At 51.0% G+C, this 13,735-nt stretch overlaps 1 protein-coding gene across 4 annotated transcripts in view; it reads left to right on the top strand.

The window, feature by feature from the left end:
• The window catches only part of CTTN (cortactin), a 38,416-nt gene extending 29,713 nt beyond the window's left edge, over window positions 1-8,703 (top strand). For 2 of the 4 annotated variants that reach the window (XM_058526183.1, XM_058526181.1), the window contains 4 exons: window positions 2,585-2,674; window positions 4,836-5,025; window positions 5,802-5,873; window positions 7,274-8,703. In XM_058526183.1, coding sequence (XP_058382166.1) covers window positions 2,585-2,674; window positions 4,836-5,025; window positions 5,802-5,873; window positions 7,274-7,410 — 489 coding nt within the window. In that variant the 3' untranslated portion in view covers window positions 7,411-8,703. Of the gene's footprint in view, window positions 1-2,578; window positions 2,675-4,835; window positions 5,026-5,801; window positions 5,874-7,273 lie in introns of all 4 variants that reach the window. The other 2 variants (XM_058526182.1, XM_058526180.1) reach the window with 1 other exon arrangement.
• The last annotated feature ends 5,032 nt before the right edge of the window (window positions 8,704-13,735 follow it).

The following is a 13,735-nucleotide window of genomic DNA, read 5'->3' as shown; positions in this document are numbered from 1 at the left end:
TTCTTTGTACTGTTTCCCCCCAGAGGGAGCAGGAACCCGAGCTGCGGGAAGTGAGCAGGAGGGTGTGGACTTTCTCCCTCCTAAACCTTTTCTAGGTGGACTGGGTGTCTGAGGGCTCTGGTCCCCACATTAGCACCTGCTAACAGGGCGACCTGTGGCACATCGGCTTACTGTTCTGTGGCCACATGTTCTGCCCTGTGAAATGGGCTGGAAACACTTACCATGGCTCTCTTCGGGGTAGTTACGACGTAGAATCTGAAAGCCTGCATGCGATGTTGTTGTATAAACCGTGAAGCTTTATTTAACTCTATGGACATTCCCCCTGAAATCAGTGGTTAGGGCTCTGAAAACCCCATTGGATGATTGAGAAAATTAACATGCATTAGACAGAAAATGCTGGGCACAGAAGACATGAATTAAATAAGCCCTGATGTTGTATCACATGCAGTGAAGTCGGAATAATAGCAGATTTGTACTATTACGGTTTACCATTCCTTAATTGCTAGAAGCTTTTATTTATTTATTTTTTGTTTGTGTTTAATTTTTATTTATTTATTTTTTTCCCCCAAAGCCCCAGTAGATAGTTGTAAGTCATAGTTGCACATCCTTCTAGCTGCTGTATGTGGGACGCGGCCTCAGCATGGCCGGAGAAGCGGTGCCTCGGTGCACGCCGGGGATCCGAACCCGGGCCGCCAGTAGCGGAGCGCGCGCACTTAACCGCTAAGCCACGGGGCCGGTCCACTAGAAGCTTTTAAAGATCTCTTCAAGTTTTTAGTGAGATGCTTGTAAGTTAGCTTTCCTTTGTTGCAGAACACACACTCACATACCACAAGACATCTTTTTCCCGATATCTTGGTCTTCTTCTCAAGTAATACGTTCCTCATTTTGTGCCTGGGTGTTTTAGCCCTTGCCCTCCGAGTCCCGTCAGCATCCACAAGATGCAGAGGGTTGGGTTGCTTGAGAAGAAGAAAGTTTTCGATCATCATCATGTAGTCTCTCTCCTGTTGAGGTTCTCCTGCTGTCCCTTCTGCTGTGTTGTCCTTTCTGTTTCCAGCCCCTGCCACCCATCTCCTCACCAGCTGCTCCCCAGTGAGAAAGATTCTCCATCAGCACGGTACTGCTCACACCAGAATATTCTGGATTGTGGAAGAGTGCTCTAGAAGTAGGCTCACCAGCAGCACATGTTTTCCAAGTGCTCCTTCGGGGCAAGTGGGGGAGACTTCCACATAGATCCACATATGCCTGACTCTCAAATCTGGAAGCCTGCCTCTGAGAAGGAATCCCTCTGTACCTAGCTGGATTTGAGAGGGGCTATCTTAGAGCCCGTGGCCTAGAGATGTGTTTCTAGAAGTGATTCAAATACAGATCAGCAGCCTTGTGCCTCTGCATTGTGACTGGCAGGCCCTGGTCTCTCCGGAAACCCACCCTTAGCCCAGCCTCCCTGCCCAGCCCAAGCACAGCCCAGGCACAGCCCCTTCAAGGAGGTGCTGTCCTGCCTCAAGTACTCGTGGATGGATCTGAGTGGTGTGTGACTTTGTGACCGTCCTGCAGAGTGGAAGGGGAGAGGGCTCAGATCCTGCTTCTGCCGCTCCATGGCGTGTGTCCCTGGGTGTGCGACTTACCCTCTCTGGAACCTCAGTTTCCTCATCTGAAACGTGGAAAACAATCCAGCCTTCCAGGCTGTCAGCACTGATTCCTGTAGCTGCTGTATCAAATGACCACAAACTTAGTGGATTAAAACAACACACATTTGTTGTCTTACAGTGCTGGAGGTCAGAAATCCTACTGGTTCCTTCTGGAGGCTCTAGAGGAGAATTATTGCCTTGCTTTTTCCAGCTTCTAGAGCTGCCCACATTCCTTGGCTCATGGTGCCTTCCAACCTCTGCTTTTGTTATCACATCTCCTCTGTCTCTCACATGCTTGCCTCCCTCTTGTGAGGAGCCTATGATGACACTGGGTCCACCCAGATAATCCAGGATCATCTCTCATCTCAGATGCTTAACTTCTGCAGTCCCTTCTGCCCTGTAAGGTCACATGTTCACAGGATCTGGGGATTGGGACGTCAACATCTTTGGGGGGCCATAGTCTGTCCACCACAGTCTACCCTCTGGCCCCTAAAGATTCCTGTCCGTCTTGCGTGCAAAATAGGTTCACCCCATTTTAAGGTCCACAAAACTCTTGGTTCATTACAGCATCAGCTCAGAGACCCAGATCTTATCATCTCAGTCAGGTTTGGGTGAGACATGGGGTTGTAGCTCGATAATGGTACTGTCACCTCACTGACTGCACAGTGACATAAATCCTGTGGCTTATGTGGTGGCAGCAGGAGTATTATGGGCCATCGAAGTCCTGGTTCTTGAGAATACTTGACTGACTGCATGACCTTCGCTTCAGAGCAAACCTCCCTGAAGGTCTCCTGGTGCTCAATCTCCGTGCTTGATATTTTCTGCCCTTCCCACTGGCTGCCGTGAGGTACTTCAAGCTTGGGCGCGACCTTCTTCTGAAACCCTGTTGCCGTGCAGGCAGCCTGGTAATCCAGAGTGGCCTGGGAGCGTTTTGATTGCTGCGTGTGTTTCAGTTACAGGAGCAAGCCAGAGCCCAGAAACAAACCCCGCCTGCGTCCCCCACTCCGCAGCTGGCTCAGGAGAGGCCGCCTTCAAGCCCTGTCTATCAGGTTGGTGTTTTCATTCAGTCTGCAAATGAGTCTCTGGCTCCTCAGAGACACCCTTCCCAGGTCAGTGCTGCTGTGGACGGAGAGGGGTCCCCTGCACCGCTCTGCCGGGTGCCCCTCTGGAGAGGGCGGCTCTCCTGAGTGCTGGGGGACACAGAGAGGCTGGGCGCACGTCCAGCCTCTCACCTCCGCGGCCGTCTTCACTGGGCTCTTGACGAGGCCCCCTCCTCACACAGCCCGCAGCCCCCCAGTGAGGTCTCCTGACGCCAAACAGATGACTGTGTCCTGTAGCTCCCCTGTCCTCTGCTGCGTTTGCCCTGACCACCCCCCTTCTAGAATCCGCATCCCGGGCACCAGCTGCCGCTCTCCTCCTTGCACTGGCCTCCCTCTCCAGCTCTCCCTCTTGAATGTCGTGTTCTCCTGAGACTCTGTCCTCGGCCCTGTCTCAGTTGTGTCGTTGGTGCCTTGTGACACCCGTGTCCCCGGGGCCTGCTAACGTGGATCCTCCTCCGTTCTCTGAGTTACTGAGCTGCCTGCCTCACCTTGCCCTCACTCCACCACGGGGTCTCTGCGTCTCCCTCTCTCACCTGAGAGGTGAGCACCTCCGCCACCACCGTCCGTGACTCTACCCGGTTGAGCTCTGAATCCTGTCCCTTCTCTGTCCCCGTGACCACGGTCCTGGCTCACACACCCGTCTTATCTCACCTGGGTATTCTCACTCGAAGACCGTTGAGTCGCAAGGGACGAAAACTAACTCAGCTCAGCTGAGGCATAAGGTGTACGGGGATCCGGGGAGAGCAGTGGGATGGGCAGCTGGCCTGGGCCTGGGGTCCACGGTCTCATCACCACCAGGTCCTCTCCTTATGCTGCTGCTCCCTCTGCGTGGTGGCTGTGTCTTTCTGGACTCCTGGGCAGGTGTGGTGGATGTGGTCTTATAATTCGTACTCCAGTGGAAAAGGGGGCCTGAGCCATCCCCCCTCGTCGTGTTCCACTGCTGGCCCGTCACTGAGAAGCTGGTCCTTTGAGAAGGCCAAGGTGACGTGCTGTCTCTAGTGGGGAGCGGAGGTGTGTCTTGTGATTAGCAGCCCTTCCAGAACCATGTGATGGGGTGGGGGCAGAGGTGCCATTGCCGGAAGATAGGAGAATAGGGTGCTGCCAGGCAGCCCAACACGGTGTCCCCACACCACTGACCTGCTCACGGTGCCCCACACCAGTCACCTGCGCAGGGTGCTGGGCAGCCAGCTCGTGCCCCCACTCCATGGCCTGGCCTTTAACCCTCCAGTCTGTTCCCTTCGCATCCACAGGAAGCTTGCCAAAAGGAGACTCTGGCTCTGTCCCTCCCTGTTTAACCCTTGAGTGCCTCCTGGTACCTAGCCCGGAGGTGGGGTCCCCTCTCTGACCTCCACAGCAGCTCTCCCAGCCTGCCTGCACTGCACGGGTCACCCTCCATTGAAAGGGCCTGAGCAGTGGCCCTTACTGGAGCTTCTCCGTGTGCCCTGCTTTCTCTAACTCCCGAGGGCGCCTTCAGGTGGACCCTCATTGGAAATGCTGATGAAAGCCACCATTGATGATTAATGGTTCAGAACTTGGGTCAGAGCTCAGAAGTCCCATGATTGTGACCCAGGTGTGGTGATTCCCTCCTGCACGTGACCATTTGCTTCCTCACTCACCTCACTGTCCACCAGAGGATTTGGTTAGGACAGACCTCCGCTGTCCGTGGGCTTGCCTGCTCTGGCAGTGTGACGGGGTGACATTGTGAAGCTGCTGTCAGAGGTGCGGGAGGGCTGGGTGGCCCTCGTGTGCTTGAGTGGCCTCAGAGGTCTGGGGTCTGAAAAAGAAACACGGCAAACCTGCCCAAGAGAGACCAGCCTGAGCCACAGGCAGCAGCACGAGAAGGGCACAGCTCCTGACAGGCCGTGTGGGTTCCAGTTACTGTGGGATTTGGGGGTGTTGGGGGGTGGTGAGGACGGGGATTATCTGGGAAGAATTGGCACATGGTCCTCTCAACATGCTTTACCACGATTAGAATCCAAGCAGTCTCAATGCCTCCCTATCCCCACGTCTGTTTTCTCAGTCTCAGGACTGAAAAGTAGTCTGCGTGTTTCTCTTGGCCGCGGCAGTGACCTGCACGGCCGCGTGAACTGTCTCCCTGCCTCTTTCCCAGGACGCGGCTTCGTTCAAGGCCGAGCCGAGCTACAGAGGCCCCGTGAGCGAGCCCGAGCCGGAGCCGGGGCCCGAGCCCGTGTACAGCACGGAGGCCGCCGACTACCAAGAGGCCGACAGCCAGCAGGGTCCGGCCTACGCCCCGGAGGCCGTCTATGAAACCACAGAGGCCCCGGGCCACTATCAAGCAGGTACGGAGGTCTCCTGTGTTGCAGGGGTGGGGGCTGCCCCTGTTAAATTCCCCTGTGGCTCTGTTCCCCTGTGAGAATGGCCTGTTTCCCCGATGCCTGACCTGCCCCCCCTCTACTGCACCTACAGGGTCTTTATTTCCCCCGGGACAGGCTCTAGACCCAGGGGGCTGGGCATGGCCTCCCGTGGGGGTTCCAGGAAGATGTCTGCTTGGGTTGGGAATCTGAAAGTTTTATAGATATTTCAGTTGAATGAACAGTAAAACTGGTCTCTTATTTTTAAAGGTGAGGTTTCCTTTAATGTATTTGGACAGATTTAACATAAGCCCCTTCTCCCACCTGGAGTAACATGAAAGTCAGTATCAGAGAAGGGACGTCAGGGTGAAGCTTTTCCCTCTCCCCAAGTGTGACGTGGGGTATTTGATCAGCTCTGTCTCCTGCTTGCTATTTCCTTATGGTATGACCTTTCCTAAAATTAGTGCTAAATATTTAAAAGTTTAAAAATTATCCTCTGAAAACTGTCACGATTTCCATCAAGATAATTATATTCGCCAGGTGCTGTCGGAGTTGGGAACGGGTGGATTTGCTCCTTAAAAGCTGGAGTCCTTCTGTTGATGGAAGGGGGAGTGTCCCACAGTTCATCTTCCCCAATAGCCCTCAGCGCCCCGACTCTGCCTCCGCCCCACCCTCAGGGAGGGTGTCTAACCAGAATATGAACACGGCTGAGCACGCTTATGGCACTTGGGTTATCGCTCAGAGCTCCTCTTGGTTTATTTTAGAGGAAAGCACCTACGACGAGTATGAGAATGATCTGGGGATCACAGCCATCGCCCTCTACGACTACCAGGCTGGTGAGAGACCGCAGCATGCCACCCACGGGGGAGGGGGATGGCACACGGGTCCCACTTTATATGCATTTTTCCAGGACTCTTCTCTTAAAAATCTGACTTTTAGAGCGTTATTATGGTTTTTAAAAGTAATTTACTTTGAAATAATTTCAAAGTTACAGAAAATTACTCTCATATCTCCCTCAGCCTGCTTCCACCTCTCTCCATCTCTACACACACACACGTGCACACATGCATGCGCGTGCACCCGCACCCCGTAAGCACACCCCACCTTCGACGTGAGAAAGTCACCAGTGAAACACCACGACGTCTGCAGGCGGGTCACGTTTTACCAGCGTCCCAAGAACTCGGGTCCTTTTGGGGCCGATTCTTCGCGTTTCCCTGTCACTTCTCTCCGTCCCCTCCGATCTGGAGCAGCCCGCAGCCTCCGCCTGCCCTTCCAGTCCTTGGCCCCTTTCATTCTGTGCTGACGCCCACCTGGCTGAGGCCATGCTCTTGTGGCAGGAGGGCCACAGAAATGCTGCATACTCCTGACCCTGTACCACGTCAGGGCACGCGGCGTCCATCCGTCTGTCCCACGCCGTGGTGCTGGCCGCCCTCACCTGTCCATGGGTGCTGGCCAAGTTCTCCACCGCAGTCGCCGTTTCTCCCTTTGTGGCTGATGTGTTTTGTGGATCCCCCAGACCCTGTTCACCCTCCTCAGACTTCCAGCTGCAGCCCCGTGGACACCAGCCCCGGTGGAGTGGGGCCCCCCTTTCCGTCCTTCCTTCTCATCGTGGTATTGGTGTTCTGCTGTGGGAAGAGCTTTCCCTCGCACTTAACCTATGTGTACACCCAGCATTTGTTTCCATGTGTGTGGGTCCTGAAATTTCCATGTCTGTGTTATTTTTGAACTGCCTGAGTTTATCCCGGTACCTCCCGTTGCAGCCTGTTGCCTTCTTTCTGGGCTCTCTCTTCATATTGTAAGGACCTCCCCAGAGCGAGAAGCCTGGCTCTCAGGAGCCTCGCAGCCATGGCTGCTCCACACCCCCGTGAACTTGGGGGCTGGTGGTCACCCTCCCCTACTCCCCGACCAAGGACAAGCCCTCCCACTGCCTGGAGGGGAAGAGAGGGGGAAGGAAGCGAGTGACCGTGCTGTGAACCACTCCTGAAGGGTCCGGTGTGGTGTGGGCTGTGTCTCCTTTGGAGGGCTCTGCTACCCGTGTGGCCGCCCGGTTTGTGTGCGCAGATCCAGGCCTCACTAGGTGATGGAGACAGTGAAGCCTCCCCACTCTGAGCCCCAGCAGGAGGCCGCCAGCTCCCCGAGTGGCTGCAGAGGGAGCTGGTTCCTGATGGTTCTGCCCTGTCCAGCAGACCAGGAAACGTCGAATTCCACTGTCGCTTTCTTGTGTCCTCTTCCCTAGCGGGCGATGACGAAATCTCCTTCGACCCCGACGACATCATCACCAACATCGAGATGATCGACGACGGCTGGTGGCGTGGGCTGTGCAAGGGCAGGTACGGGCTCTTCCCGGCCAACTACGTGGAGCTGCGGCAGTGAGCGGCGCTCGCTTCTCGCGCTGCGGATCATGCCTGGCTTGTGCTGGGTTTTTCAGGGTGGGGAGGGGAGGATACATATTGCTTTTATATTTAATACTTTTGCTGATGCTTTTGAAATGTTTATGCCACAGAATTTGCTAATATATTGTAATCATGTTCCTTAGGAGGACTTGGGTAATTGTTTTTCTGCGTTGAAGGTATTTTCTTTTTTTGCTACATTGACTCATGTGGAGCCACTTCAGGGGCGTTTAGTCCTCCGGAGTGCATGCTGTCCTGGCCCCCATCCTCGGCAGTCGGGACCCCCGTGACAAATGCGAGCGATCTTTCACTGCCTTGCCTGCCGCTCTTTGACGGCCGTGTGGGGTCAGGCAGGAGTCGCTGTCCTCGTCAGGGAGGCTCTCTGGGGTCTCAGAGTTGGGAGGAAGAGGGAAGGGCCTGATAGAAAGTTAGAACTGAGAGAAATCGCTAGAAAGTACGAGAGCTTTAATGTCAGGTGGTGAAGCCTTTCGTACTGTGAAATCCCATGGTATTTGATGAGTTGTAGCAAAGACCCCGTCTCTCCTGTGTCTCGCTTCTCATCCCACCCTTGTTCTCTCATCTCCCCTGACGTCCCGGCCACCGCTCATCCTGCCCCGCAGTGCAGTGTCACTCTGTCCCTTAAAGGGGACAGTCCCAGGCTGTCCCCCTCCTTGTGTCAGCTCCCGGGTCTGAAGGCCTCGGCTCGCCTGCCCTCGGCTTGCCCGCCCTTGGCTGATGTCTTGTCGAGGCCCGGGCAGCCGGGGCTGTGTGTCTGTTGTGTGGGCCAGCGGCCCCTCACTGTGGAAAGGCAGGTGCCTTCTCTGTTGTAAACTGCCAGAACGTTCTTCCCGTCAAGGGAGTCATGCACTTTTTGCCAAAATATCATGTTAAATGATGGTAAAATTTGATTGATTGACTTGGCTAAAAATACAAAGTGAACAAGAGCAAGTGCTCTGACCCAAGACACTCCGGGCGGCTGCTCTCTGGACGCTGGGTGGGAGCGCATCGCCCCCCGAGAGACCAGGAGGCCCGGTCAGCGTGTGTGCGCACAGGCAGTGTCTTTCCAGAAGATCAGGTAGCAATGTCTCAGGTGTTCGGGACGTTAATGACTGTATGGATGTGTTTTCTTTCCTGAAGTGCATTTCTGCATACTCCTTCCTTTACCACAATTAGGTCGGGTTTTATATGCAATTATTGTATCTAAATCTCTGTAGCACACTCATAGGTATGATTTTTTTAATTAAATATTCGAAATAAACTTTTTTTGATCCACTGAGTCACTTGGTATTTGGTCAGTCTGTCCGACACGGAGGGTGGCTCCACCATCCGTGCCCTGCTACTCCCTGACCCCGTGGGTCAGCACCTTCCATTTATCAGCTCTAGACCAACGAGAGTCCCTTTGAACGAGGCATGCTCCTGAAAAGGCGCTTTTCAGGAGGTGAAATGTATTTACTCTCTTGAATTGTCAATTTTTTGGACAAAGATTCCAAGGAAAATAGAAAATGTTGTGTTTAAAAATAATTTCTGAATTATAGTTCTCAAAATAAATCCCGAGGTGGTTGCAGTGTAGCTAAAGGTATTATCTTCCTTTGGGGCATGCATGGTAAGTAAACGTCTGAAGGAAACGGTGGTGCAGAGCAAAGGAGCTGGTGGCTTGGAGGCCTTGCCGCCCAGGCTTCTGCACTGCCTTGGGCCCACCACTGCCCGGGGTTAGCTGAGAAGCAGCTGGTGAACGTAGGGTGTGGGGAGGCTGGTGAGGACACGGGGGACAGACGGCCTCAGTAACAAATCCAGATCCCCCAGCTGAGTGCTCGTCCACTTCTGGTCATGCAGGTTTCTGCTTTTGAGCCCTGACACAGTGGCAGAGGGGTCCTCATGCTGTCCATAGACCTGACTCCTCAGTTTCCATGGCGATGGGTGGGGCTCTCCTTGTGGGCTGCTCACAGATGATGTGGCAGAACTAGAGCTTTGAAACTTCTGGAAAAGCCGCTGTCACCATCCTGGGAAGAAATGGGAGAACGATGCAGATCATAGACATTCCAGGTTAGTGCGTTCTTCCCATTTATAGGAGCTGGGTGTCACCCTTGGCCACCACAGGTAATTGAGAGACAGGCCCCAAGACCCGAGTCTCCCCTGCAGCCAATTCTCTCTTCCTAATCTTGTCAGGTCCTTCTCACCATCCGGCTGGCTTGTGTCCTGCGGGTTCTCCCTGCAGCCCGGGGCCAGTGGCTGCTGTCTCCCCAGCCCCCGGGAGCTGGAAATATTCGGGACTAGACATTATGAAAAGCCTCTTGTCATAAAACACCAAAAATGTTAGATAAATTGTAACAAACATCTTTTAAATGTAGAATCGATCTTGTGAGAAGGTTAAGAACATCAGGGGACAAAACAGGAAGCAGCAACAGAACGGAAAGCCAGCCCTGAGGTCCTGATTACCACGAGGTCATCACTTTGTCAATATCTGGAACCTAGAGCCTTGGGGTTTGCCTGGCATGCGGGAGCAGGAGATACGGATTTAGGTCCAGCAAGGTGCATGGTTGGAACAGGACCTGAATAAGTCTTGGGTCCTTAAGGGGACGTTGCCTGAAGGAAAGGGTGGGAGAGTAAAAATCTGCCCATTGGCAAAGAGAGATACTTCCATCACTTGTCTGTCTGGTCCTCAGATCTGGGTGGGGAAAAAGAGCTTCTGTGATATCTGGTCAAGATTTTGCCTAAAGGAAATGAATGACTGATGCAAAGAAGTGGAAAGGGCAGGCTCAAGGAGGATTCCCTACCCGGCGTGGGTTGAATGGGGAAGAGGAAGAGAGGTTAGGTGAGACAGTTCCCCAGACAAGCCACTAGATGGTGCCATCAGCTCAGCACAGCTTGGTTGCCCTCTTGTTGAGCAAAGGAGATTTCCTACTTATTCCTGCCTCTGCTTAGGAATTGGTGATGCAGAGATAAAAGAGACAGTCTCAGTTAATGCATAGACAGCAGGCTAGTGGTTGCCAGGGAAGTGGGGAGTGACTGCTAATGGGAATGGGGTTTCCTTTTGGGGTGATGGAAATGTTCTGGAGGGGCCGGCCCTGTGGCTTAGCGGTTAAGTGCACGTGCTCCGCTACTGGTGGCCTGGGTTCAGATCCCGGGCGCGCACCGACGCACCGCTTCTCCGGCCATGCTGAGGCCACGTCCCACATACAGCAACTAGAAGGATGTGCAACTATGATGCACAACTATCTACTGGGGCTTTGGGGAGAAAAGGGGAAAAAAAAGGAGGAGGATTGGCAATAGATGTTAGCTCAGGGCCAGTCTTCCTCAGCAAAAAGAGGAGGATTGGCATGGATGTTAGCTCGGGGCTGATCTTCCTCACAAAAAAAAAGATAAAAGGAAATGTTCTGGAACTAGATAGAGGTGGTGGTTGCACAACATTGTGGACGTACAAAATGCCGTTGAATTGTACACAAAAATGGTGAACGATTTTAAAAAAGAATATGAGAGAGAGACAGTCTCAATCCTGAAGTTTGTGTGTGTAGGGACAAACAGATGTTCCTGATACCACGTGAAAGGCATGGGTGCCATGGGCATCCAAATGACGGTGGGTGGGTGGAGTCAAGGATTCTGGGATGAAGTCAAGCTTGAGCTGTGTCTTGGGGGACAAGTCCAAGAAGCGGGGTGTTCTAAGCAGAAGGACTAAGAGGTCAAAGACCATGTATGAACAAGGGATTCCGTATTCCTGGAACCTCGGATGTATGCGGAGAATGGTGAACACTGAGCCTAGACACACAGGCAGGGCCAGATCATAAAAGGCTTTATAGGCCACTTAAGAAGATTGGGTTTTGTTCTAAGTGCAGAGAGGAGTTATTGGAGACTTTTAAGCCCTAAAGTGACCTGATCTGTTTTCTTAGAAGGATCATTCAGGCACAACATTTAACTTCTCAGCAGCAAAGTCCTTAAAGATGAATGTCAGAAATAAAATTAACTTTTGGGGGTCTGGCCCCGTGGCATAATGGTTAAGTCCAGCATGCTCTGCTTAGGTGGCCTGGGTCTGTGAGTTTGATCCTGGGTGTGGACCGACACCACTCATCAAGCTATGCTGTGGCGGTGACCCACATACAAAATAAAGGAAGATTGGCACAGATGTTAGCTCAGAGCCAATCTTCCTTGCCAAAAAAAACCAAACCTAAATTTTTAGAATTTAACCTTTTGTGTTTCCAGGGTTATTACCTTTTGCCGTGTGTACTCTCCAGGAAAAAAAGAGGCCTCATTTTCCATTTACTGAAAACACAATATTATTTGTATTTCTAAAAAAACATTTTTCAATTGGTGAGAATGTGGGATTGGAGTTGATGTTGGATTCTCTATTCTGTTCCATTGATCTATTTATCTGTGTTTCTCCCAATACCACACAGTCTTGATTACTGTGGCTATATAAGTCTTGAAATTGGGTAGACTGATTTCTCTCACTTTATTCTTCTTTTTCAAGAATTGTTGTAGCTATTATAATTGCTTTGCTTTCTCATATAAATCTTAAAATAACCTTGTTTATATCTGCAAAAAATCTTGCTGGGATTTTGATAGGAAATACGTTAAACCTGTATATCAATTTGAGGAGAATTGATGTTTTCACAATGTAGAGCTTTCTAATACATAAACATGATATTTCTTTCCACTTACTTAGATATTTGTTCACTTACTTCATCTGCATTTTATAGTTTTTGGCATACAAGTCTTGTATGTGTTTTATTAGATCTACATCTAAGTATTTTATTTATTTTTTAGCAATCATAAATGTCATTGTATTTTTAATTTTGGTGTACACGTATTCATTGCTAGTCTATAGAAGTACACTTGATTTTTGTATATTTATCTTTTATCCTGCAACCTTCCTAAACTACCTTATAAGTATTAGAAAGTTTTTTTGTAGATTCCTTGGGATTTTCTGCATAGGCAATCATATCATCTGCAAAATGGGACAGTTTCATTTCTTCCTTTCTGATCCGTATGCCTTTTATTTCCTTTTCTTGCCTTATCGCACTGGCTAGAACTTCCAACACTATGTTGAGAAGAGTGATGAGAGTGGACATCCTTGTTCCCAATCCTAGGAGCAAAGCATTCAGTCTTTCACCAGTAGGTATAGTGTTACCTGAGGTTCTTTGTAGACATTCTTTCTTAAATTGAGGAAGTTGATCCCTCCTGTTGTCTCTTCTCACATCCCTTTACCCTCCCCCTGTATAATAGCATTGACTTGAATATTTCCTTTAGTCCTACCTTCATCCATAAACTGTGCAATGATGTTGTCTCAGCCAGTTGCCAAAATGGCTTCCATGGTCCTCACCTTGTCACATCACCTGCCCTTGTGCTGCCCCTTCCTACACAGAATAGGGCTGACCTGTGTAATGATAGGATACTGTAAAAATTGGCAGAGTGCCACTTCCAAGTGCAGATCATAAGAGATGCTGCAGTTTCTGCCTTGCTCTCTTAGATCATTTGCTCTGAGAGAAGCCAGCACCCTGTCATAAGGAAGTTCAAACAGCCCTTTGGAGAGGTCAAGGTGGCAAGAACTGAGGCCTCCTGCCGACTGCCATGTGACTGCATCACCTTGGAAATGAATCCTCCATCCTCCACAGATCCTGGCCAGTACCCTGACGGAAACCTCATGAGAGCCTCTGAGCCAGAACCACCCAGCTAAGCTGCTCCCAAATTCCTGACTTCAGAAACAGTGTGAGATAATCAAGGTTTATTGCTGCTTTATGCCACTAAGCTTTGGGGTTATTTGTAAGGCATCAATATGTAACTACTGGAGACGTTTCAGTTTCTTATTTGAATCCAGCAAAGAAGGGGCATGGGCTCCCTTATAGAAAATGTTGCTATGCTGAAGGGCATATCCTCATACCATCTGCAGGGGGGCAGCATTTAGGCCATTCATCAACATGTATAAAATGCCCTTTAACCCCACAGTTCCATTTCTAGGACTTATCCTGGATAAACTTGCATGTGCGCATAAATGTCCATCCACAGGGGGCTGTTAGATAGAGTGTGGAGCATCTGTGCAAAGGAACTGGACAGCTTATCAAGAACAAGTGACACCTGGGAGCCATCGCCAAGCTACAGTGTCAGCTAACAAGGGCGCACGGTCTTGTGGGGTAATTTCCAGTAGCATTATTCCTATGACTCAGCAATTCCAGTCCTGGATGGGCACCCAAGAGATGCTCTCATATACCGCACTTGGGTTTTCACAGCAGAATTGCTTTTTTGTTTTTAAAGTAAACTTTTAATTTGGAATAATTTCAGGTTTATAGAAAAGTTGTAAATTTAATATGGAGAATTCT

This window comes from Diceros bicornis, chromosome 31 (assembly GCF_020826845.1).
Source record: "Diceros bicornis minor isolate mBicDic1 chromosome 31, mDicBic1.mat.cur, whole genome shotgun sequence".
NCBI lineage: Eukaryota > Metazoa > Chordata > Mammalia > Perissodactyla > Rhinocerotidae > Diceros > Diceros bicornis.
The sequence above is the reverse complement of the archived record's forward strand: the minus strand, read 5'-3'. Positions and strand labels throughout refer to the sequence as shown.